At 44.7% G+C, this 26,155-nt stretch overlaps 1 protein-coding gene across 6 annotated transcripts in view; it reads right to left on the reverse strand.

The window, feature by feature from the left end:
- The window catches only part of cadps2 (calcium dependent secretion activator 2), a 393,466-nt gene that overhangs the window by 177,631 nt on the left and 189,680 nt on the right, over window positions 1-26,155 (reverse strand). For all 6 annotated transcript variants that reach the window (XM_033037622.1, XM_033037627.1, XM_033037625.1 and 3 more), the window contains exon 9: window positions 1,521-1,587. In XM_033037622.1, the coding sequence (XP_032893513.1) occupies window positions 1,521-1,587 (67 nt within the window). The remainder of the gene's footprint in view (window positions 1-1,520; window positions 1,588-26,155) is intronic.

Here is a 26,155-nt window from a genome sequence, read left to right on the forward strand (position 1 = left end):
CACGGCCCCATGGCGGGGCTCAAAGTCAGTCTCGAGCAAGGCCTCTAACTCCATGATGTTAGGCCGCAGAGTGACCGGAGATACGAACCGGAAATCAATCATATCTCTGGCAAGGTAAGAGATTGGGAAAAAAGTTTCTCCCGACCACCCCCCGCTGTGTCACAGTGGTGGATGTTCATGTTAAAATGTATTTTAATAATAATAATAATAAATGTATTTGTATAGCACATTTAAAAACAACTCGCGTTGACCAAAGTGCTTCACATCAGTGCAGGTACTAATTTGATACATACACCGGTAGACAGACCCAACAATACATATATAAACTGTTTACAGCGACCCCTCAGAGGGGCTCGAAAACACTAGGGAGTAGAAATAGGTTTTGAGTTGTGACTTAAAGCAGTCGATGGTGGCGGCAGTTCTGAGGGAGAGCGGGATGCTATTCCACAGTCTAGGTGCTGCAATTTTGTGTGTTCTGTTGCTTTTTATTGGTACGACTGTATGGTAAATCAAATTCCTCGTATGTTGCAAAACATACTTGGCTAATAAAGTATGATTATGATTATGATTATGAATATCTCCAATCTAAACTGCATTAAATCAGTTTACTATGACTTCCTGATGCAGATGCAGTATAATGTGGATAAATGTGAGGTTATCCACTTTGGTGGCAAAAACAGGAAAGTAGACTATTAGACTATAGGAGATGCAACGAGACCTGGGTGTCATGGTACACCAGTCATTGAAAGTAGGAATGAAGGTGCAGCAGGCAGTGAAGAAAGCGAATGGTATGTTAGCATTCATAGCAAAAGGATTTGAGTATAGGAGCAGGGAGGTTCTACTGCAGTTGTACAGGGTCATGGTGAGACCACACCTGGAGTATTGCATACAGTTTTGGTCTCCTAATCTGAGGAAATACATTCTTGCCATAGAGGGAGTACAGAGAAGGTTCACCAGACTGATTCCTGGGATGTCAGGACTTTCATATGAAGAAAGACTGGATAGACTCGGCTTGTACTCGCTAGAATTTAGAAGATTGAGGGGGATCTTATAGAAACTTACAAAATTCTTAAGGGGTTGGACAGGCTAGATGCAGGAAGATTGTTCCCGATGTTGGGGAAGTCCAGAACAAGGGGTCACAGTTTAAGGATAAGGGGGAAATCTTTTAGGACCGAGATGAGAAAAACATTTTTCACACAGAGAGTGGTGAATCTCTGGAATTCTCTGCCACAGAAGGTAGTTGAGGCCAGTTCATTGGCTATATTTAAGAGGGAGTTAGATGTGGCCCTTGTGGCTAAATGGATCAGGGAGTATGGAGAGAAGGCAGGTACAGGATACTGTTGGATGATCAGGCGTGATCATATTGAATGTCGGTGCAGGCTAGAAGGGCCGAATGGCCTACTCCTGCACCTATGTTCTATGTTTCTATGTTTCCTCTCAGGCAGTTTGAGATTAGCAGTAAAATGTCAATTTTGCCACCAAGCCCACATCTCAAATGTTGAATAAGAAAGAACGCTAACCTGAACAAGGACAAAGTACCGCTTCTTCCACCTCTTCCAAACCTTCTGCCCGAGTGCGTGAAGATATCTGCAAATCGAGAAACAACATTTTGCATTAACAGCCATTTTCAACACAATATATTATAAATTATTCCAGGGGTGAAAAAACAGATCATCTGGAGTAATACAACAGTATTTGTTTATGTTAAGGTGATAATATGAGGAGTTTTCTGAAGGTTGAGTTTAGTTTTGTTTAGTTTAGTTTAGAGATACAGCGCGGAAACCGAATCCACACCGACCAGCTATATCCGCAAATTAACACTACCCTACACACACTAGGGACAATTTTACATTGACACTAAACCAATTAACCTATAAACCAGTAGGTCTTTGTAGTGTGGGAGGAAACCGAAGATCTTGGAGAAAACCCACGCAGGTCACGTGGAGAACGTACAAACTCCATACTGACAAGAACCCATAGTCGGGATCGAACTCGGGTCTCTGGCGCTGTAATGCGGTAGCTCTGCCGCAGCACCACCGTGCAGCCCAAGGTCCAACAGGTTATTGAGCCATGCGGGCTGCAATGGTACCAGATCCAACAATCAACCTTGGAAAGGTCAGTCGATCAGAATGGTAACGTTCAGTGTCTCAGGCTTTAGGAGGCTAAGCAAAACTGAACTCCTATCCATCAACGCAATTGGAGAAAGCTCACACAATGTTCAAAGAGCATTAGCAAGGATCAATATTTCGCTTTGATAAAATATTCCCACCTTTACTTGATGCACAACACCTGATTTTGTTCAGAGGAAGTTGAATTAGCACATGGCAGCAGTGACTATGGGGTCAAGGAAAGAGCGTTCTCGTTGCGACCCAGTTTCCACCAATCTTTCCACCACCACGCACAAGAAGCGACAAGACAGACACCATTGTGCAGATGCCGAGAAGTGTGTCCAGCTCTGGCTGAACAACTTCTAATCTTGTGTGTGGACTCGATAAGAAGAAAATGCAGTGACTATCACTAAACACAAAAAAAAAAAAAAATCCTAAGAAGCATTCAAGTCCGTATGGTGCCCATAGATTCCAGAGAGTGACCATGGTGCATTTGGACACCGCATGCTCCCTCTCCAGGGACACCGGGGCACAGGCGTAAGCTGAAAGAAGGGCAGGCAGTCGGCCTGCGTGGAGGTCTTGGCTTCCCGCTTCCACGACGGAAGAAATAATGTTTGATGCAAGAATCACACTTCGATCGCTTGTGTACCAGACGACGTTCTGCCATCGCTTTGCCACATCTGTGCCTCTGCGGAGATCGCACTGCCGTTGCCATATATTACCCAGCATTGACTTATTCATAAAATATAGAAAGCAGCGAATAAGTTGGATTTTTAATCAAACATGACACTCTACCACCACTACTGCAGCTCATGTTGTACTTCAAACCAGTTATAAAGATAGTCATACAGTGTTGATACAGGCCCATCAGCCTAGCTTGCCCACGCCGACCAACATGCCCCATTGTGAGATGTTGAGAAAATGTAGAACAGCATTATTACATGTTGCTTGGGGTGGGAGATTGCAACCTTCACGTGGTCCGCCCTGTTTCGACGAATGCAATCAACCCGGCGTGCACAATCAAATAAGATCAAATAGAACAAGTTGTCCTCCAACTTTAGGCTGTGCACGCCATACGCAAGAAGAAGATATATTGTTTCACTTAGCCCATTCTGGTGTTGAGTTTGGAGATACAGCATGGAAACAGGCCTTTCGGCCCACCGAGGTCATGCCGACCATTGTTTATGTGACAATGATATACCTGAACCTAAACCAACAATGCCCACAGGCAGGGTGTGAATTAAAAGTCCACATGTCTCACATCCACACTGACAACGGACTGTAGTAAGATGCAAAAAGGTGCTTTGGTTGGACTTCTGTATCAAATATATATCGTGGATTTCTATTGAAATTTTAGGAAGCTGAAATTGGCACGAGTTGTATTAAAATATGAAAATGGTAGAGATGATGGCTTCGTTATTCATTTCCAAATCAAGAATTTTAGGTTCTATCCTGCTTATATGCAATAGGTGTTCTAAACCCCTGCGGTTTGCATGCAGATAGAGAACACAACTAAATTATTCTGTTCGCAGCTCCATGGCTATTTTTGGAGCCCTCTCGTACACTTTTTTCTTCCGCTGTTAGTTGTATGAGCAACTGCAGTGAGGTGTCTGTCCCTGCTAGTTTATTCATCTTCATTAGAAACGGAGTGGCACAGCGGTGGAACCCAGAGACCGGGGTTCGATCCTGACGACGGGTGCTGTCTGTATGGAGTCTGCACGTTCTCTCTGTGCCCGTGTGGGCTTTCTCCGGGTACTCCGGTTTCCTCCCACTCCACAGCTTTGTAAGTTAATTGCCCTTGGTAAATTGTCCCTAGTGTGTAATCGCTGGTCGGCGCAGACTTGGTGGGTTGAATAATAATAATAATAATAATAATAATATCTTTTATTGTCATTGCACGTCAGTGCAACGAGATTTAGTGTGCAGCTCCACTGATGTACAAGAAAGGTAAATAAATACAATACATAAATAAGCAAGCTGAATTGATTGACGTGACCATCTGAGGGAGACTGTCCAAAGGGGGTGGGTGGGTGGGGAGGCACTCATTAGGGCCGGTTCAGAGCCGCTATAGCTCTTGGGATAAAACTGTTCCTGAGTCTGGAGGTTCGGGCGTAGAAGGCCTTGTAACGTCTGCCGGAGGGAAGTAGTTGAAACAGACCGTGGCAGGGGTGTGATGAGTCCTTATGGATGCTGAGGGCCTTCCTGAGGCACACCGCGTGTGGTAGATGCCCTCCAAGGCTGGTAGCTCTGTCCCGATGATCCTCTGCGCTCTGTTGACGACGCGCTGAAGAGCTCTCCTCTCGGCCTCCGTGCAGCTGAGATACCACACAGAGATGCCATACGTTAGTATGCTCTCTGTGGTGCAGCGGTAAAACGTTGTCAGCAGCTGTTGGGGCAGACCAGTCTTTTTTAATGTCCTCAGGAAGAACAGTCGTTGCTGTGCCTTCTTGACCAGCGCGGCGGTGTTCGTGGGCCATGTGAGGTCTTCTGAAATGTGAGTGCCCAGAAACTTAAAGCTGGACACTCTCTCCACACTTTCCCCGTAAATGGAGATTGGGGCGTATTCTCCAGAATGGGACCTCCTGAAGTCAATAATCAGCTCCTTGGTCTTGGAGGTGTTTAGTGCCAAGTTGTTATTGGCGCACCAGTCCGCCAGGTTCTGCACCTCCGCTCTGTAGTTTGTTTCATCACCGTTGGTGATCAGCCCAATCACTGTTTCTGCACTGTATCTCTAAAATCTAAAGATTAATTAGTTTTCCAACAGGAATGGTCATGTTTGAGGGCTGGCGAGGAAAGGTGGGGTGTCAAGTGGAACAAATTGCAGTAGATGATCTGTATTTCCTGGCTAGTTCCCTCACACTCAGAAATATTGGCAGTAATGAACGTCTTGCTTTGGTACAAATGCAGTGCAATTAAAGTAAGCACCAATACCTATTCCAATAGTGAAAGTCTGACATTTAAACACATCATGTATCGACATTTCAGGAATGATATAACAAAATAGATTTGGTGACGTTTCGGGTCGGAACTGAAGAAGGGTTCTGAGCCGAAACATCATCTATTCTTTCTCTCTGCCTGACCCGTTGAGTTACTCCAATATTAATGCAATGACTGAGCTGCTGTGGCGTTCCGTCGGTGTATGAATGGACCATCTACAGAGGACAGACAAGTGCAGCATCCTTCTATCAACGAGACTTTCAATTCCATGAGAGGCAACATAAACTGAAATAACTGCTTTAAAAGACAACATTGGCTAAGGAGCTTCAGAAATAAGATGTGTCGGAGGGAAATTGCAGATACTGGTTTACACTGAAGATAGACACAGAATGCTGGAGTAACTCAGCTGGACAGCCAGCATCTCTGGATTGAAGGAATGGGTGACGTTTCGGGTCGAGACTGAAGTCAGAAGAAATTGTGGCCATTGTCAAAAGCGGAGCTGGTGTAAAGGCGAAAAGGAACTGAAGATTGTGCAGGTAGCCTTGGAAGGTGAAATCAATTTGCTGGGGCGAAACCAGCGCAGATTCTTAAGAATAGGGAATAGAGGAAATATTGAACTTCGTGAAGTTATGGAGAGATTACATCAGAAGGGTCTCGACCTGAAATGTCACCCATTCCTTCTATCCAGAGATGCTGCCTGTCCCGCAGAGTTACTCCAGCATTTTGTGTCTAATGTCACAAATAAGATAACAGCCAGGTGGAACGATGCAAATAAATAAATTAAATCAGATTGCGATAAACTACATGTGTAGCCTGGGCACATGTGTGCAAATGTGCATTGACCATTTTCTAATTATAATCAAACAATATTCATTGTTGTGCTAGTCTCCTTACGGACCCATTGCCGGAAGAAATAAGCTCCAGGAGTTATTTTACTCACCTGGACAACTCCTGCATAAACTACTCTTGACACTCTGTCAGATAATATGACCATCTCTATTTCCAAATCTGTCTGCATTAAAGTGTGTACTGTAATAGGACATATAGGCGTCAAGCCTTATTGAGAATAGCTCAAATGAAGACGCATCGTCTTTGTCACTGGGAGAACTAAATATGTCTCTTGCCTTCCTTGTAACCCAGAGGCAATGCACCTAGATTCAAGGGTGGTGGCCCGATACCTACTAAACTGGATTTTATCTCAAACATTTCTATCTCTGAAGATAGACATAAAATTTTGGTGTAACTCAGCGTGGATCATTGTTCGCTGAGGGGAAGGTGACAATGAGGCATCCAATCAGTAAAATTAATCAGGGCAGTGAAACTAGTCAGAGAACTAGGGTGGGGGAAGGAGAGAGAGAGAGGGTTTGCAAAGGTTACTTCAAGTTAGAGAAATCAATGTTCATACCGCTGGGTTCATACCAAAGACCCTATAGCGAGCCAGATAGTCCACTCGACGAAAAAGAAGTAGTACGGTCATGGGCAGATTCATGGGTAATTTAAGGCCCCATTTCCATAACCGACTTCCGTCTCCGCACAAAAGATCCCATAGGATAATAGTGCGGGGACGGAATCCGGTTACGGAAACATCCTCGTAAAAATAAAAGTTATTTGGTAAAAATCTTCTCCTCATTTTCAGAATTTTAATTTATTAACACAAACTGTTCCCCCGCAACGCTGATTACACTGCGAGTCGGGTCGGGTCGGGTTACGGAAATGGATGAAAAAAAGCCCACGTTCTGCTCCGTTGCGTACTACACGTCAGCCCATTGCATTTAGCAGGAGTGGCCTATCTTGGCCTATCTATAGGATCTTTGGTGTAAACTACCCAAGCGAAATATAAGGTGCTGTTCCTCCAATTTGCGTTGGGCCTCTGGCAGTGGAGGAGGCCCGGGACGGAAATGTCAGTGTGGGAATGGGAGGGGGAGTGGGAGTATTTAAAAAACCGGGAGATTGGGTAGGCCTAGGTGGACTGAGCGGAGGTGTTCAGCGAAATAATCGCCCAGTCTGCGCTTGGTTTTGTCGATATATTGGAGATTCTATCTCCAATCCCTATTCAGTACGCAGGGCCCAAAAGCCATTTCACAGACCTGCTTCAAGTTAGAAAGACAAAGCTCACAATTCCAACCAGTCCTTTGTTTGACAGCCCGATTAAGATAACTGGTCTCAAGTGCCCATTTATTCCTAATGGCAGGCTGCCTAAAGCCTGCAATCTGCTTACTTTACACAGGATTAGCTAACAAAGAAATTAGCACCATCCACACAAAGCTGGGATTTAACATGGCTCACATCTTTACAGCATAAGGATTTTCAAATTTAGTATCAATATGGGAAGGTAATCCCAGGGCTCAAATCCTTTCTCACATTCTTTCACCAGGTAATGCAGACACAACAGAATAACAATTTACATGGACAAAATATATTACTGGTATAGTCAGTGGCGGACTGGGTCTAAAAATATTGGTTGCCAGGAGACAAAGGGGGCCCACTTCATTAGGGGCCTACTTGCCATCGGGCAAGCTGACACCCTGGCCAGTCCGCCACTGGGTATAGTTACAAAATTCTGGAGTAACTCAGCGGGACTGGCGGCATCTCTGAAGAGTTTGTAGAAGGGTCTCGACCCGAAACGTCACCCATTCCCACCATCCAGAGATGCTGCCTGTCCCGCTGAGTTACTCCAGCATTTTGTGTCTATCTTCAGTGTAAACCACCATCTGCAGTTCTTTCCCACACAGTATTACTGGTACAGCGGGTACCCTTGAAGTTCCAAAGCTGAGATGATCAGATAGACTAACCTGGTTTACCTGGGGAACTTGCAAACATTAGTGTTTCTACACAAAATTCTTCAGTTATTTCAGAAGTCAGTTTAAAAGGGAATTTACGTGACTGCATTTTTGTCCGATGGGTGAACTCGTTGTTCCATCTGCGGGCTTTGGTTTGAGAAGCAAACAATTATGACTAATCCATCGCAGTTTGGAACATTTTCCATATTCTTGCAAGATTATTAATGTCTGGAAAGTTGTGTGACATATCTGGTGAAACAAAGAACTGCAGATGCTGGTTTATACCATTCATAAGTTCTTGGAGCAGAAGGAGGCCATTCGGCCCATTAGGTCTACTCCGTTTTTGAACCATGGCTGATCTACCTTTACCTCTCAACCCCATTCTCCTGCCTTCTCCCCATAACCCCCGACACCCTCACTAATCACAAATCTGTTAATCTCCAATTTAAAGAAGGACCCCGACCTGAAACGTCACCCATCCTATTTCTCCAGAGATGCTGCTTGACCTGCTGAGTTACTTCAGCAATTTGTGCCTTATCTTTGACATATATGTGGTTTGTGTATCTCCCGAGGGCATCGATCACTAGCAAAGCAACTTCAGGTATGATACAGGAAAATGAAGGACTGTAACCTTCTCAACATAGTTTTTTGAAGGTCCTGAAATTACTTGGAGATTCTACTAATGCAAGCAAGTTTATTTATATAGCACATTTCAGCAACAAGGCAATTCAAAGTGCTTTACACAAAGCATTAAAAAACATTCAAAAGCAATTAAAAACAGTAATTTAAAAAAATAGAAAATAAAAATGGAGTTGCACATAGCATATTCTCAGAATGATCTTAAATCTTTTCTAAAACTATTGACATTTGGGTGAAGTGCAGCCCCTTAAATTGAACAGTTATCAGTATACACATTGTTTCCAAACCTTTCTACTAGTTAACTTTGAAGTCCATGTCAGGCTTTTCCTCTGTATAATTCGACAGTGAGTTTATTTCCTTTCATGACCAAGTGATATCCCCATACGTTTCGCAGCAAAAAAAACTTTAGAAGCAGGGGGGCTATTATTTGGTAGGAAACACAACAGCTATTTTGTCGACCGCTGAGTCCAACACAGAATAATCTGGCAAGGAGAAGTTTATGGTTATGGTTAGGGAATTAATTTTGGTCAGACCATCGCAACATCATGAGTTTGAGTTTAGTTTATTGTTGCATGCCAACCAGTCCGCGGAAAGACAACACATGATTACAATCGAGCCGTCCACAGGGTACAGATGCATGATAAAGGGAATAACGTTTGGTGCAAGGGGAAAATCTTGAGGAAGATCATCTCTTTCCTTTGAAATAACATCATGATTTAGTTTTAATTATTCACTCAAAAGACAATCCTTTCAAGCTTTGGGATTTGAATCCACAGCTTTCTGATTTCAATACAATAGTAATAACTGACGCATTACTCATTCTCTCCAGACCGATCTTTGTCTAAATCTTTATTGTTAACTTCCTTCGAATCATGAATGAACGACATTCACTCCTTGAGTTGGATAAGGTTTACTCAATCCAGTTGTTGGATAAGGTTTACTTATTTGCCAACAACTCTCACCAACTTCTACAGATGCGCCATAGAAAGTGTTTGATCGGGATGCTGAGCAGCTTGGTTTGGGAACAGCTCCATTCAAGGCGGCAAGAAATTGCAGTGAATCGTGGACGCAGCCCACACCGTGACACAAACCAACCTCCCTTCCATTGACTGCATTTATACCTCACGCTGCCTCGGCAAGGCCAGCAGCACATTCAGGATGAGTCGCACCCTGGCCACTCCCTCTTCTCCCCTCTCTCCAATTCAAAGAAGGACCCCGACCTGAAACATCACCCATCCTTTTCTTCTGCTGACCCGAAACGGCATAGAAGTGTGAATACGCACACTAGGGTGGTGAATCTGTGGAATTCTTTGCCACAGAAGGCTGTGGAGGCAAAGTCAATGCATATATTTAAGGCAGAGATAGATAGATTATTGATTAGTACGGATGTCATGGGGTTATGGGGAGAAGGCAAGAGAATGGGGTTAGGAGGGAGAGATAGATCAGCCATGATTGAATGGCAGAGTAGACTTGATGGGTCGAATGACTTAATTCTACTCCTTTCACTTATTATCTTATGACCTCCAAATTCAGGGACAGTTTCTTCCCAGCTGTTATCAGGCAACTGAATCATCCTACCTCAACCAGAGTCCTGAACTACTATCTATCTCATTGGTGACCCTCGGACTATCTTTCATCGGACTTTACTGGCTTTATCTTGCACTCAACGTTATTCCCTTATCATGTATCTATACACCGTAAATGGCTCGATTACAATTGTGCATTGTCTCCCCGCTGACTGGTTAGCACGCAACAAAAGCCTTTCACTGTATCTCGGTACACGTGACAATACACTAAGCTGAAACTGGAACTAAAGTGATCAATACATCAACTTGCAACCTTATAGCATTGTCCATTTCAATGGTCTCTCGATTGGTGTGAAAGTTACCATTTAAATGGGGGTCAAGGAGTGAGCGGTCACGTCACGGCCATGTTTCCACCAATCTTTCCACCACCACGCACAAGAACAAGACAGACACCATTGTATGCAGATACCGAGAAGTGTGTTCAGCTCCGGCTGAACAACTTCGAATCTTGTGTGTGGACTCGATAAGAAGAAGATACCCATTTAAATGGAACTTTTCCACTATCACTTTCTCATTTTAGACTCAGGAAAGGCAAGCTTGGCATTATTGTGTAAGAAGGAACTGCAGATGCTGGTTTAAATCGAAGATAGACACAAAAAGCTGGAGTAACTCAGCGGGACAGGCAGCATCTCTGCAGAGAGGAATGGCTGACGTTTCGGGTCGAGACCCTTCGTCAGACCTTCTTCAGAAGAAGGGTCTCGACCCGAAACGTCACCCATTCCTTCTCTCCAGAGATGCTGCCTGTCCCGCTGAGTTACTCCAGCTTCTTTGTGTCTCGCTCCGCAATATTGTCTCCCCAACATTCTAATCGAAATAACAGCCCCGTTGTGATAGACTGACTGCATGTAATTGATTCATACCATTATGGAGCAAGGTTATATTCATCAAGACAATATAAATATGTCAAAAGTACAAAATACATATTTCAGTCAGCGTTTAAAAGAAGATTGTTTTCTTTGGTAGATCACCATGGTCTATTCTCGCACTCCCCCTTTTTTTTTCTTGAGGTATGCAGTAAAATCTAATTTGAATCACTGGCCCATTGTTTGTGCAAGGTTTCATAAACTCGAATGGCGAAAGAATAAAATGCACTGAAAGAAAATCAATGCACGGGGAAATCAATACCTGGAACTATTTTCCTTCTGCCAAAGCGCAAATTTCCCAGTCAAGGTCCAGAGACCAATTAATGCAGTCTAAGAAATCTAGGACATTCTGATTGAGTTCAGTTAACAGCTGGCAAAAGTAATCATCCACTTGTGAAAATGATTTTTCACTTCATTCTCAAATACCTTTCAGGCTCTCATGATTCCATTTAGCTGACAACAATGCAGGATATCTCTGGCTATTGCGGCATTCAATGTTGGACCCAATGCCTGGGGGCACCGTGAGTCCTCACAGCGCATTCTATACTCACTGCATGAAAGGAGCCATCCGGATACTGCATTCCTTCCTTTATTTTTGCCGATGCAATAAAAGTAAGGCAGGAGAGAGAGAGAGAGAGAGAGAGAGAGAGAGAGAGCGAGAGAGAGAGAGACGTAAACAAGGCCAGGGCACTGGATAGTCGACGCCAAAACCGTTCCACCACGTTGAAACATTCGAGGTGGTGTTGGGAAGAAAAGTTGAGGCAAACTTTTATTGGGAACAGTATACTTTGGACTGACAATGGCCACTTGAGCCATCACTTGTTTGATGGGGGAATGGACATTAAAACTGGGTTGCCACAATTCCACTGTGTGTGAGAGAGAGAGAGAGCGAGAGAGGGAGGAGAGAGAAGGGAGAGAGAGAGGGGAGAGAGAGAGAGGGATAGAGAGAGAGATAGCAAGGAGAGACAGTAAAGGGAGAAGAGAGGGAAGTCGAGGCGTTCTCGAGGCTTTCTGTCGATTTCTCTCTCTTTCTCTTTCTCTTTTCTCTTTCCTTTTGTTTCGCTTTCTCTTCTCTTTCTCTCTTCTCTTCTCTTTTCTCTCGTTCTCTTTCTCTTTCTCTCCTGCTTTCTCTTCTCTTCTCTTTCTCTGTCTTTTCTCTGTTCTCTTTCTTTCTCCTTCTCTCTCCCAAAGTGTTACACATCTAGCCCTCGCTCTCAAAGCTCCTTTGATGAAATGTTCTTCCTCTGTTTCTTAGCAACCGATGACAAAATGGCGGAAGGGCCATAACAGGCCGCTGCACACTTGCGCCCTTGTTTAAAGTGGACAAGTCAGTTGTTATACATAATTACACATTTGATAGCAATTATTGTATTTTTTATTTCTGAAACAAGATGTAAACAAGATAACAAGATACAGAGCCTCACAACCCAAAGGACAAGGATATTGATTGGAGAGTGCAGCAAAATAATGGACCAAACATAGACACAAAATGCTGGAGTAACTCAGCGGGTCAGGCACCATCTCTGTAGAAAAGGAATAGGTGATGTTTTGGGTCCACACCCTTCTTCAGAAGAAACATCTTGACTGAAACGTCACCTAGTTCTTTTTTTCAGAGATGCTGCCTGATCCGTTGATTTACTCCAGCATTTTGTGTCTATTTTGGTGTAAACCAGCATCAGCAGTAACTTCCAAAGCAAAATAATGTTTTTTTTTTTGCCTTTGTTTTACAAATGCTTTCTCACTCATATATATATAAAAAAGATAGGCACAGAATGCTGGAATAACATAGAAACATAGAAAGTAGGTGCAGATGTAGGCCATTCGACCCTTCGAGCCTGCACCGCCATTCAATATGATCATGGCTGATCATCCAACTCAGTATCCTGTACCTGCCTTCTCTCCATACCCCCTGATCCCTTTAGCCACAAGGGCCACATCTAACCCCCTCTTAAATATAGCCAATGAACTGGCCTCAACTACCTTCTGTGGCAGAGAATTCCAGAGATTCACCACTCTCTGTGTGAAGGTAACTCAGCAGGTCAGGCAGCATCTCTGGAGAAAAGGAACAGGTGACGTTTTGGGTCAAAACCCTTCTTCAGACTGGAGTCTGAAGAAGGGTCTCGACCCGAAACATCACCTATTTATTTTCTCCAGGGATGCTGTCTGACCCGCTGAGTTACTCCATCACTTTGTGAATATCTTCGGTGAGAGCCAGCATCTGCAGTTTCTTCCTGCACATAACAGGGAATCTGTCGTCTGTGATCCTGAGAATGGCATTCCGTCCACCACAGCATCTGCAGTTCCTTCCTACACATTCCCTCCTTTCTATTCCGTTTGGAGTTGCTACTGCCAAACATAAAGCAAGGAAAGACACAAAATCTGGAGTAGTTCAGTGGGTCAGGCAGCATCCCTGGAAAATATGGATCGGTGATGTATCGGGTCGGGATCTTTCTCCCACAACAAGCATCTGCTGTTCCTTGTTTATACTTGGAAGGAGGATGGGTGTCTTAATCAGCTAGAGCAGAAGATGTCAAGCTTAGACAGCGAGGTAGTGTCTTTGGTAAAAATACCATTGTGTAATGCAAACCGTTATTGCGAACCATGCAGACTCTGCATCTGATAAAGATGCAGAAAGAAGCTACCAATCTTTCATTGCAAACCAAGTAATGCAATAGATCGTAGTTTTAGCACGCACATTATCCTGTTAAACACCAATACTTAATTACTTTTTTTAAAAAGAGTACTCAAAGCTAACATAATTATTCAAGATCTGACAATTCTAAAAAACATTTAAATGAGCGCAGAGAAGTTTCATGTAACTTTAAAATAAAGAGAAGCCTAAGAAATGTTCTCTGTTGCCAAGGGTCCTAACACGAAATGTCACCTATCCATGTTCTCCAGAGATGCTGCCTGTCCTGCTCAGTTACTCCAGCACTTTGTGTCCTCTCATTTCTTGATACTGAAGAAGGGTCTCGACCCGAAAAATTGCCCATTCAATTTCTCCAGAGATGCTGTCTGTCCTGCTGAGTTACTGCAGCACTTTGTGTCCTCATTTCTTTATACTGGCCATCTCCCCTCCATTCTATCAGTCCAGAGGAAGACCCCTGACCTGAAACATCGTCTACCCATTTCCCCCCACAGATGCTGCCTGACCCGCTGAGTTCCACCAGCAGTTTGTTTTTTGACACCAGATTCTAGCATCTGCTGTGTTTTGTGTCTACTTGAGGCTGTTCTTCTTCCGAATTCACTTGTTCATCTATCACATAAAACTATTCAAAATATCCAAATCCCATGTCTGCTTTTCTGAGACAGGGTATGAAATCATCGGGGAGAATATAATAAAAAATCCTATCTTTTATTTATTTATTTATTTATTTTTAAATTTTATTTTTATTAGAAGTACAATAAGTTGCAGTAATACACACCACATATATCTCATTACATTTGTTGTACCCCTTCATTTTTGAACTTTAAAAAAGATAGAAATAAAAGAAGTAAGGAAAGTGAGAAAGAGTCGTGAAGGTGCAGGAAAGTGTTGGGAAAAGAAAGTCCATTAGAAAAGAAGAAAGTTAAGAAATAAACCCTAGAAAAGAAAGAAAGAAAGAAAGAAAGAAAGAAAGAGTAACAATTGCTCTATTAGGAAAAAAAAAACTCTGCAAAAAGGGATATACCAACCATATTTTTCACCCCCCAAAAGCCTATCTTACTCTTGGTAATGCTGCATTCAGTTCAGTTCAGTTCATTGTCACGTGTACCGAGGTATAGTGGGAAGCTCTTGTTTCATGCTATCCAGTCAGTGGAAAGGCAATACATGATTACAATCGAGCCGTTTACAATGCATTGATGCATGATACTCTACTTGAGAATGCGAAGGTAGATTCAAAATCGAGGATTTTGTTTGTTGATTTTAGCTCTGCATTCAACACCATTGTGCCAGAGCTACTGCACTCGAAACTTTCCGAGTTGACTGTGACTGAACCCCTCTGTCAGTGGATCACCAGCTTCCTGACGGATAGGAAGCAGCATGTGAGGTTGGGAAAGTACATCTCGGACCCGCAAACCCTCAGCATAGGAGCACCACAAGGCTGCGTACTCTCCCCTCTCCTCTACTCGCTCTGCACCAATGACTGCACCTCCACTGACTCCTCTGTCAAGCTTCTGAAGTTTGCGGACGACACAAGCTTGATTGGACTGATCCAGGATGGGGAGGAATCTGCCTACAGACAGGAAGTGACACAACTGCCGTCCTGGTGCCATCGCAACAATCTGGAGCTCAATGCTCTTAAGACAGTGGAATTGGTAGTAGACTTTAGGAGAGCTCCCCCTCCCCTGACCTCACTCACCATCAACACCACAGTCACATCTGTGGAGTCTTTTAAGTTCCTGGGAACCATCATCTCCAAGGACCTTAAGTGAGGGGCTACCATCGACTCCACAGTCAAAAAGGCACAACAGAGGATGTAATTCCTGCGGCAGCTGAGGAAGCACAATCTGCCACAGGCAATGATGGTCCAATTCTACACGGTCATTGTAGAGTCTGTCCTCACCTTCTCCATCATGGTCTGGTTTGGCTCAGCCACCAAGCACGACATCCGGAGGCTGCAGCGAATCGTCCGATCAGCTGAGAAGGTTATTGGCTGCAACCTTCCCTCCATTGATGAACTGTACACTGCAAGGGCCAGGAAGCGAGCGGGCAAGATCATCTCTGACCCCCCTCACACTGGCCACAAACTCTTTGAATCACTTCCCTCTGGAAGGCGACCCCGAACTATCAAAGCTGCCACAGCCAGACATAAAAACTGCTTTTTTCCACAAGTAGTAGCTCTACTCAATAACCAAACATCTGTAGCCTCCTTTTGCTGTGGTATTTTATTTAATTCACATGTTTAATCAATAATGTTTTATTATTAATGTTTAATGTTTTATGTATCATTCCTAACTGTCACTGTATGTCATGTTGTCACTTGCGGGCGGAGCACCAAGGCAAATTCCTTGTATGTGAATACTTGGCCAATAAACTTATTCATTCCTTCAAATTGAAAAAAAAATGCTGGAGTAACTCAGCGGGACAGGCAGCATCTCTGGAGGGAAGGAATGCTGAACTCTCGTCGGAGAGAGGAGGGGCACTTCTTCAAAGTAGGCATACCTTGATGAGATTTTGCAGTGGGGCGAACAAAATGTACAGGAAAGAACTGCAGATGCTGGTTTAAATCGAAGGTAGACACAAAATGCTGGAGTAACTCAGTGGGACAGGCAGCATCTCTGGAGAGAAGGAATGCTAATGTTGGCCGCTAAAATATTTCCTATTGAACTGCTCACGACAACTGGCCTCGTGAATGCAAAAACCCGCCAAAAAGATTTTAATGGCACATTTCATAACCTTCAGATTTCTTAACTGCTTGGATTTTCTTTCAACGCGTAAAACAGGATCCCCAAACTGTAAATATTAACGTGCGATAATTGACAATTAAGTAAGTGTTTGACTATTGATGGTTGGGTGTTAAGTGTCGGCCAGGCACCATATGGAGCTCCTCGCAATGGAACGTGAGCCCACATCCTTCAGTGGCGTTCAGCAAACTTCCAGATACACAAATTATACAGAAATAATGCACCGTGCATGTGAAAGAATAACGGCGTTGCATTTGTTTCAACATTTGGACGCGGATTCTGAAGGCGGTCAAAAGACGGGGAGGTAGGGAGCGTGTCCCGGCTTGAATAGACACTGAGAGTCGATCCAATTCACCACCGCAGCCCGTCAAAAGACCTCATGATGTGGTGCAAGTGGTGCCAACCCATTAACACAACCCTCCCCCCCCCCCCCCATTCAGAACTTTTCACACTCGGCACCGCAAAAGTACAGATGCCAATTACTTCTGTCACAAAACATGAAACGCCAGCAACGATCAGGAAGTGAAAAACCTCGCTCGGAAAACAACGCTGCCCTTCGGATTCGGATGAAGCAGGAGGATACTTTCACTGAAGTAACGAAGAGTATAATCACAATCGTGAGGCCTTGTTTATGAAGGATAGGCGGGCGGCGACAGTGACTCTGGGTGGGCGGCGCGACCGACGTCGCGGCGGCCTCTGCAGTCTGTCTGTCTGTCTTTTTTTTTCTTTTTTTGTCCCGTTGAGGGTTTAGTTTGTAGTTGGTTTTTAAATGTGTATGTGTGGGGGGCGGGGGGAAACTTTTAAATCTCTTCCCTGCACGGTGACCCGACCTTTTCCCTGTCGGGTCTCCATTGTCGTTGGGGCCTAGCACAGTGGAGCGGCCTCCAACCGGAACGACCTGGGGGCTCAGGTCACGGAGCCGGCGGAGCTGCGGACTTACCATCGTGGAGCTGGCCGGTTCGGAGCGTGGAGAGCTGCGGTGGCGCGCCGCTGCGACCCGACTCCGGTGGATGGTGACACCGGGAGCTCGCGGGTCCCCGGTGGGAGACTGCTTTGCGGGGCACCGGCAACGGCGACTTCTCCCGCCCGAATTGCGGGGTTGAAAGTGACCTGGAGCGGGGCCTTACATCGCCCGGCGCGGCTTTAAATGGCCGCGGGACTTGCTAGCGCCCTTCGGGGGCTTTGACTTTGACATCGGGAGAAGAATAGAGAGCAGGGGAGAGACAAGACTTTGCCCTCCATCACAGTGAGGAGGAGATTCACTGTGATGGATGTTTGTGTAAATTGTATTGGTGTGTGTCTTGGTTCTTTTCTTGTATTACTGCAGAAACCAAATTTCGTTTGAATCTCATGTGAGGTTCAAATGACAAATAAATGGTATTGTGTTGTATTGTGTTGAGATGCTGATCTTTCATATTAAATCGCTCTCTCCCCACCTCTCTCCCCCTTCTCTCTGCCCCCCTTTTCTCTCCTTTCCCTCGTCTCTCCCCCTCTCCTCCTCCCTTCCCTCCTCTCTCTTCCCCCCCTCCTCCCTCTCTCCCCATCACCCCCTCTCCCTCTCTCCCCATTTCTATCCCCCTCCTCTCTCCCCTCACCTCCCTCTCTCTCTTTCTGCCTCTCTTTTCCCCCCTCCTCCCTCTCTCCCCATCACCCCCTCTCTCCCCATCTCTATCTCTCTCTCTGCCTCTCTCTTTCTCCCTCTCTCTTCCCCCCCTCCTCCCTCTCTCCACATCACCCCCTCTCCCTCTCTCCCCATCTCTATCCCCCTCCTCTCTCCCCTCACCTCCCTCTCTCTCTCTACCCCTTTTTGTTTCTCTCTCTCTCCCTCCCCTCTTTCTCTCTCCCTCCCCTCTCTCTCTCGCCCCGTCTAATATTATTAATTATCAATTAATTTGGGCAAAGAAATAAACTGCTGGATCTATGTGCTAAATGATGAATCAGACGGCCTTGCAGAGAATATTATCCAAAAGATTGTCAGAAAGATGAAGATGTAGACTTAAGATGAAGAGAAGGAATTTTAAGGGGTAGAAACAAGAACTGCAGAAGCAGGTTCACCAAGGAAATAGACAAAGTGCTGGAATAACCCAGCAGGTCAAGCAGCATCCGTGGGGAACAGTGATGGGTGATGTTTCGAGTTGGGGACCCTCCTTCAGACTGATTTTAAAGGGGATTTGTGGAAGATTTTTTATGTATGTGACAAATAAAGTTGACTTGACTTGACAGAGAGCGGTTGACATCTGGAATTGGCAGCCAGTGGAAGTGATGGTAGCAGATACAACAACTATATTTAAGATGCATTTGGCCCGATACTTAAATAGGCAAGCTGTGGAAGGATATGGTCCTAATGTGGTCTAATTGGGATAGTAAAGATGGTGCAGCATCAGAGTTGCTGCCCTACAGACCCAGAGACCCAGGTTCAATCCTGACTACGGGTACGGAATTTGTACGTTCTCCCTGTGGCCCGCGTGGGTTTTCCCCGGGTGCTCTGGTTTCCACCCACACTCCAAAGACGTCCAGGTTTGTAGGTTAATTGGCCTCGGTAAAAGATTGGAAATTGTGTGTAGGATAGTGCTACTGTACGTGGATCGCTGGTCGGCACAGACCATGTGGGCCGAATGGCCTGTTTCCGCACTGTGTCACTAAAATAAAACTAAACTATAGATGGGCAAAATGGTAGGCATAGACCTAGTGGGCAGAGAAGCCAGTTTCTGTGTTGTATGATCTATACAACCTTCACTTAATGATGATATCATGTCTATGATTTGCAAACAATCTGCTTGTAACAAGCATAAATGATGGATGGGATTTATATAGCGCCTTTCTAATACTCAAGGCGTAAATGATAGCGGACATCCTATTGCTGCACCTATAATTACTATATATGGAAATATCCACCACATTCATGTCACTGGGTGAAGCAGGTGATAAAGATTATATTGAAAAAAGGTAAAGCTGAAAACTAATATTGAAAGTTAGTTATTCTTCCCTGTTAATTTCTTCACAAACGCCAATGAACATGTTTAAGGTGGAGATTGACAGATTCTTGATTAGTACGGGTGTCAGGGGTTATGGGGAGAAAGCAGGAGAATGGGGACAAGAGGGAAAGATAGATCAGCCAAGATTGAATGGCGGCGTAGACCTGATGGGCCGAATGGCCTAATTCTGCTCCTAGAACTTATGAACATGATAAATGTGCATCGTTCATGCTTCCTGGTCCCATTCACTCAGACCTGCTATAAACCCCAAACTTTATTTCTTTCTACGCCAGATCTACGCCTTCCACAAATGCTTCCTTGCCTACCCGGTCTCTACTAAGGATCACAGACTTGCCCGCCCAGTCTAAAGAAATGTCCCAAACCAAAACGCCACCCATCCTTTTTCTTCAGAGATGCTGCCTGGCCCGCTGAGTTCCTCCAGCACTTTGTGTCTATCTTCCATTCTTCAACGGGTAAAGATATGGAGTATCCCGAGATCCTTTCATTTAATGTTCAAGAAGGAACTGCAGATGCTGGAAAATTAAAGGTCGACAAAAATGCTGGAGAAGCCCAGCGGGTGAGGCAGCATTTATGGAGCAAAGGAAATAGGCAACGTTTTGGGTCGAAACCCTACCCGAAACGTTGCCTATTTCCTTCGCTCCATAGATGCTGCCTCACCCGCTGAGTTTCTCCAGCATTTTTGTCTACCTTCATTTCATTTAATGGTCGCTTTATAGACACAAGATACTGCTGGAGGAACTCAGCGAGTCTGGCAGCATCTGCGGAAAGGAATGGACAGGTGGCGTTTCGAGCGGAGAAGGGAGGGGAAATGGGGAAGCTGGAGAAGAGAGGTGAGAGTGGGGCAAAGTTGGCAAGTGATCGATGGATATAGGTGTGAGGAGGAGTGATTGGAAAGTGGGTGGAGATGAATCTGAGGAAGAGTCCTGACCCGGAACACATGCTGCCTGACTATGTTTCATTTTCACATCCACTCGATGTTTCATAAGATAATAAGACATAAAAGCAGAATTAGGCCCTTCCACCAAACGAGTCAAACTTCAAACTTTGATGTACTTACTAATCACGAACCTATCAATCTCCGTTTTAAAAATACCCAATGTCTTCACCTCCGCTGCCATCTGCGGCAATGAATTCCACAGATTTACCACCCTCTGCCCAAAGAAAGCCCTTATCACCTCCATCCTAAAGGCATGTTCTTTTATTCTGAGGCTGTGCCCTCTGGTACTAGACTCTCCCACTATTGGAAACATCCCCTCCACATCCACTCTATCCAGGCCTTTTTTTTCTGTTGTTGTTTCATTTTTGTTTGTGAAGATAAAATGGTGAACAATGCCGAAAGGCAGCTCTGCCCTTTGTCACCAAGCTCTGTCCCCATTCTTTCCAATATCTAGTTTCAGTTTAGTTTATTGTCACGTGTACCGTGACAGGTACCGTGTACCGTGAAATTGTCACAGGTACAGTGAAGAGCTTTTGATGCATGCTAACCAGTCAGTGGAAGGACAATACATGATTACAATCGAGCCATTCACAGTGTACAGAAACATGATAAGGGAATAATGTTTAATGCAAGATAAAAACCAGTAAAGTCCGATCAAAGATCATAAGGTCATAACTCATAAGGTATAGGAGTAAAATTAGGCCATTCGGCCGATCAAGTCTACTCTGCCATTCAATCATGTCGGATCTATCTTTCCCTCGTAACCCCATTCTCCTGCCTTCTCCCCATAACCTCTGACCTGTACTAATCAAGAATATATTTCTTGTATTAAAAATACCCACTGACTCAGCCTCCACAACCTTCTGTGGCAAAGAATTCCACAGATTCACCACCCTCTGACTAAAGAGATTTCTCCTCATCTCCTTCCTAAAAGAACATTCTTTAATTCTGAGGCTGTGACCTCTGGTCCTAGACTCTCCCACTCATGGAAACAGCCTCTCCACATCCACTCTATTCAAGCCCTTCACTATTATGTATGTTTCAATGAGGTTCCCCCATCATTCTTCTAAATTCCAGTGAGTACAGGCCCAGTGCCGACAAATGCTCATCATAGGTTAACCCACTCATTCCTGGGATCATTCTTGTAAACCTCCTCTGGACCCTCTCCAGAGCCAGCACATCCTCCCTCAGATACGGTGCCCAAAATTGTTCATAATATTCCAAATTAGGCCTTACCAGCGCCTTGTACACCCTCAGCATTAACATAGAAACATAGAAAATAGGTGCAGGAGTAGGCCATTCGGCCCTTCGAGCCTGCACCGCCATTCAATATGATCATGGCTGATCATCAGTATTCTGTACTTGCCTTCTCTCCATACCCCGATCCCTTTAGCCACAAGGGCCACATCTAACTTCCTCTTAAATATAGCCAATGAACTGGCCTCAACTACCTTCTGTGGCAGAGAGTTCCACAGATTCACCACTCTCTGTGTGAAAAAAGTTTTTCTCATCTCCGTCCTAAAAGACTTCCCCCTTATCCTTAATTGCATCCCTGTTTTTGTATACGAGCCCTGTTGCGCGCATTGAGTTTGCTATTCTAGCTTAGATCGTCCAAGGGTCACCCATGAGGTAAACCGTCACACTGCTGAAGCAAAATAAAAGTAGTACATCAACAATAAAATGCTCAGTCACAACAGGGCCATTTAGAGCATTGACAAACACTGAAATCAGCACCTGATGGATGCTGAAAACAACTGGGACATCTTGGTGTGCGATCAAGGAAGGAAACTGTCAGTGTTTTTAAGACGCCTTTGTACTGGTTATAGTTAGGAACATCTATAATTAACTCAGAAACATCCAGGAGTGCATAAAGAATTGCTCAAACGCTTGTCAGTCATAATCTAAAGTGCTTATACACCGATTGTTTGGCACAATATACTCTATATGTTGGAAGCGAGGATGATACTAATGATCCCAGTTCTATATCTAATCTGGCACCTTGAGGCAGCAGTTCAGCTGAGACGATGCATCTCATTCTCACCGATCTACATCAACACTCTAATGAAGCACAAAACAAGGTTATTAGTGTCTACTGTGGACCAACGCTGCAGTTATTTGTGTCCGTCCGCCTATTTCCACCATCATTTTTGACAGTCTGGGTCAGTACAGCTTCAGTGCAAAGTGTTTACCCATCCGCCAGCCTACAGTCGCAAAAAGCCGGAGTAACTCAGCGGGACAGGCAGTATCCGTGGAGAGAAGGAACGGGTGACATTTTAGGGTCAAGACCATTCTTCTGAATAAAGGGTCTCGACCTGAAACATCACCCATTCCTTCTCTCCAGAGATGCTGCCTGTCCTGCTGAGTCACTACAACTTTTTGTGTCTATCTTCGGTTTAAACCAGCATTTGCAGTTCCTTCCCGCTACAATCATGTGTCATTTGTTTATTTTATACTTTAGAGATACAGCTGGGATAAAAGCCCAGCGGCCCAGCGAATCTGAGGCAAACAGCAAGCCCCGCACACCGCATCTTACACACGAGCGACAGTTTACAATTTACAGAAGACATTTTAACCTGCAAACTTGTACGTCTTTGGAGTGTGGGATAAACCGGAGCTCCCGGAGAAAACACAAGCGGTCATGTATAAATTTACACATTCATGTATAAATGAGTGACTGTTCGAGTCTGCACCCTTCATTAGACAGAAGCAGAAGTCCGGTGAAGGGTTCTGACCCAAAACATCACCCATACTTTTTCACCAGGGATGCTGCCTGTCCGGCTGAGTTACTCCAGCACTTTGTGTCTATCTTCGGTATAAACCAGCATCTGCAGTTCTTCCCTACACAGCATCCAGTTTATGGTGGAACTTGAATCTGGTGTCACCTTTGTTCACTCTAAGATGTTAAATGCACGATGGAAATGTTTAGATGACTATCAAATGAAAAAAAAAAAAAAGTCTCATCTGTTACCTGTCAATGAGAAAGACTGGGTTCAGATTATTGCTACATTGGATTATTGTGTGTTAAATGTTACCTTTGGGTCTCAATAAAAGCATACAGAGCATGCATGCATTTAATGTTGCATCATAAATAAGACCATCCCTACTTCCAGGTAAAGTATAGAGAATACTGTTTTGTTCTGTGTGATGACTTGATCAGCGAACACTCACTCATATTAATTCACATCCTATCTGTTGTGGGAAAATAGATATGTTTAATTGTTTTATGCACAGAAACATTTACTGTAGACTTTAGACTTTAGAGATACAGTGAGGAAACAGACCCTTCGGCCCATCGAGCATCCGCCAACCAGCGATTACCCCGTACACTCATACTATCATACACATTAGTGACAATTTACAGTTTACAGAAGTCAATTAACCTACAAACCTGAAGGTAGACACAAGATGCTGGAGTAACTCAGCGGGACAGGCAACATCTCTGGACAGAAGGAATGGGTGACGTTTCAGGTCGAGACCCTTCTTCAGATTTCTTCAGACTGCCTGTCCGGCTGAGTTACTCCAGCATTTTGTGTCTACCTTCGATTTAAACTAGCATCTGCAGTTCTAACCTATAAACCTGCACGTCTTTGGAGTGTGGACAGGAAACCGGAGCAACCAGAGAAAAACTCAAATTTGCAATTTACAACCAAATAATAAAATTCACACGAAGATAGACACAAAACGCTAGAGTAACTCAGCGGGACAGGCAGCATCTCTGGAGAGAAGGAATGGGTGACGTTTCGGCATCGACTGGTTGAAAGAAAATCTTCCTAGTTATATACCTTGCACTAAAATTAAATTGGCTTTAAGGTAACTTATTAGTTGTTGAGCAGACACCTTCCTCAATGACAAAATACACTGGAAATAGATTGTGAAGAGAATTAATACTAATAGACACAAGTATTCTAAGATGCAGAAATTAGGTTTTGCTCTTAACTGAATATTATAATTAAACTCAGATTTATCATTTTCAATCCTCCAGCATTAAAAATGGAACACTGGTGGGCAAGTGGTCAATATTTTTGCCACAATTACACGAACGACACAATCTCACAGCAAACTGCTGGCCTGTGGCGTGAATTAGGCCCAGACTGTATTTCCCAAGAGGACAAAGATTGAATAAAAAGGCAACTAAAATCAAAATTACATTTTTGATACTTGTTACAACATAGTGTAGTTCACAGCCCCTGGGCTAAACTGACAAGAAGCGGTTTCAATGCGTTTGGAAGGTGGAAAATATTTTTTTTTTAAGTCAGAGCAAAATGACTTGCATGCTGCTGCCACTGTGTGGCTTAAAGCTGCTACTTTCACTGGCACTGCCCGTGAGCCAAATCTCTCCGTTCCCTTAAATAATCAAAGCAATTGCATTTATTTCAGGACATGTTCATCGCAGGAATTGCACGTTCTAAGTAATTAAGAAATGTCATTTAATGACACTGTGTGCTTCTGTGTTGTTAAATTGTTTCTACAGAGTGGCGCAGCGGCAGAGTTGCTGCCTCACAGCGCCAAGGGCCCAGGTTCGACCCTGACCACGGGTGCTTGTTCGTACGTAGTTTGCAAGTTCTCCCTGTGACCGCGTGGGTTTTCTCCGGGTGCTCCGGTTTCCTCCCACACTCCAAAGACGCGCAGGTTTGTAGGTGAATTGGCCACGGGTAGAACGGCCGGCCCTTGACCGTCGGATGTTGTAGGGTTTGGGGAGCAGGAATAGGTTAAGCCCGCCACGCACGTGCACCATGGCGAGTTTAACATGAAGCAGATGCCTCCACCTGTTCCTCTTCATAAGTTCATAAATGATAGGAACAGAATTAGGCCATTCGGCCCATCAAGTGTATTCCGCCATTCAATCATGGCTGATCTATCTCTCCCTCCTAACCCCATTCTCCTGCCTTCTCCCCGTAACCTCTGACATCTTTCCCTCACCATCCAGTCCATGCGGTGGATGGAAAAAACCCTCAGTCTGGAACGTCACATCCGGGATGTTGGGGGTGAGCCATGTCTATGTGAAATACAGCAGTCTCTCCCGTCTCTCTGGTACAACAGCATTGCACTTAGGCCTTCTTTCTTGCTCTCCAACAATCGTACGTTGGCAAGAAAGATGCTAAGAAGGGGTGGGAGCAGATTCATGCCCCAACGCTTCTGTCTTAGCTGGTGACCTGCCCTGCTCACCACATATTCTGTCATATTAGAACCCCCTCCAAATGTTTCCATGTGCTGTATTTTCATTCCAAGAGGTTGGGTCCACAAGATCCACTAGTCGATCGTAAGACCACAAATGCATTAAAAAGACTTAAAGCGCGATACTTCCAGCTTTCAAATTGCCGCTTTGAAAGGTCGGTAGCTGAATTAACAAGTGTTCTCTGACATGCTGCTCGCAAAATGTTACCTCCCTCCCTAGCGCCATGTTTGAAAACTGAAATCACAAAAAAGCGGCAAATTCTGTGATGCAAAGAGCTTATATTCACACAGCTACTAGACTAAGTGGGACCCGTTGGGTCCCATGTTCTCACGGGAGGGCTAGTCGCCCAATGCAATATTCCACCTCTCCACCAATTCCAATATTGGTGGCCAGTGGGGGAGGGGGGGCTTTCTGGAGCGCTAGTATGGGTGCTGTGGGCCGAAGGAACTGGTTTCCTGAGGGCTAGTATGGACATTGTGGGCCGAATGGATTCTTGGACTAGTAGCTAAGTCAATCGGGCCTAGTGGGCTGGCAGCTCAGTAACTCGGGCCTGGTGGGCTGGCAGCTCAGTCACTCGGGCCTTATGGGCTGGCAGCTCAGTCACTCGGGCCTGGTGGGCTGGCAGCCGACTCACTCACAGCTGGTGGGATGGCAGCCGACTCACGGCTGGTGGGCTGGCAGCTGACTCACTCACAGCTGGTGGGCTGGCAGCCAACTAACTCACGGCTGGTGGGCTGGCAGCCGA

This window comes from Amblyraja radiata, chromosome 19 (genome assembly GCF_010909765.2).
Source record: "Amblyraja radiata isolate CabotCenter1 chromosome 19, sAmbRad1.1.pri, whole genome shotgun sequence".
Taxonomy (NCBI): Eukaryota; Metazoa; Chordata; class Chondrichthyes; order Rajiformes; family Rajidae; genus Amblyraja; species Amblyraja radiata.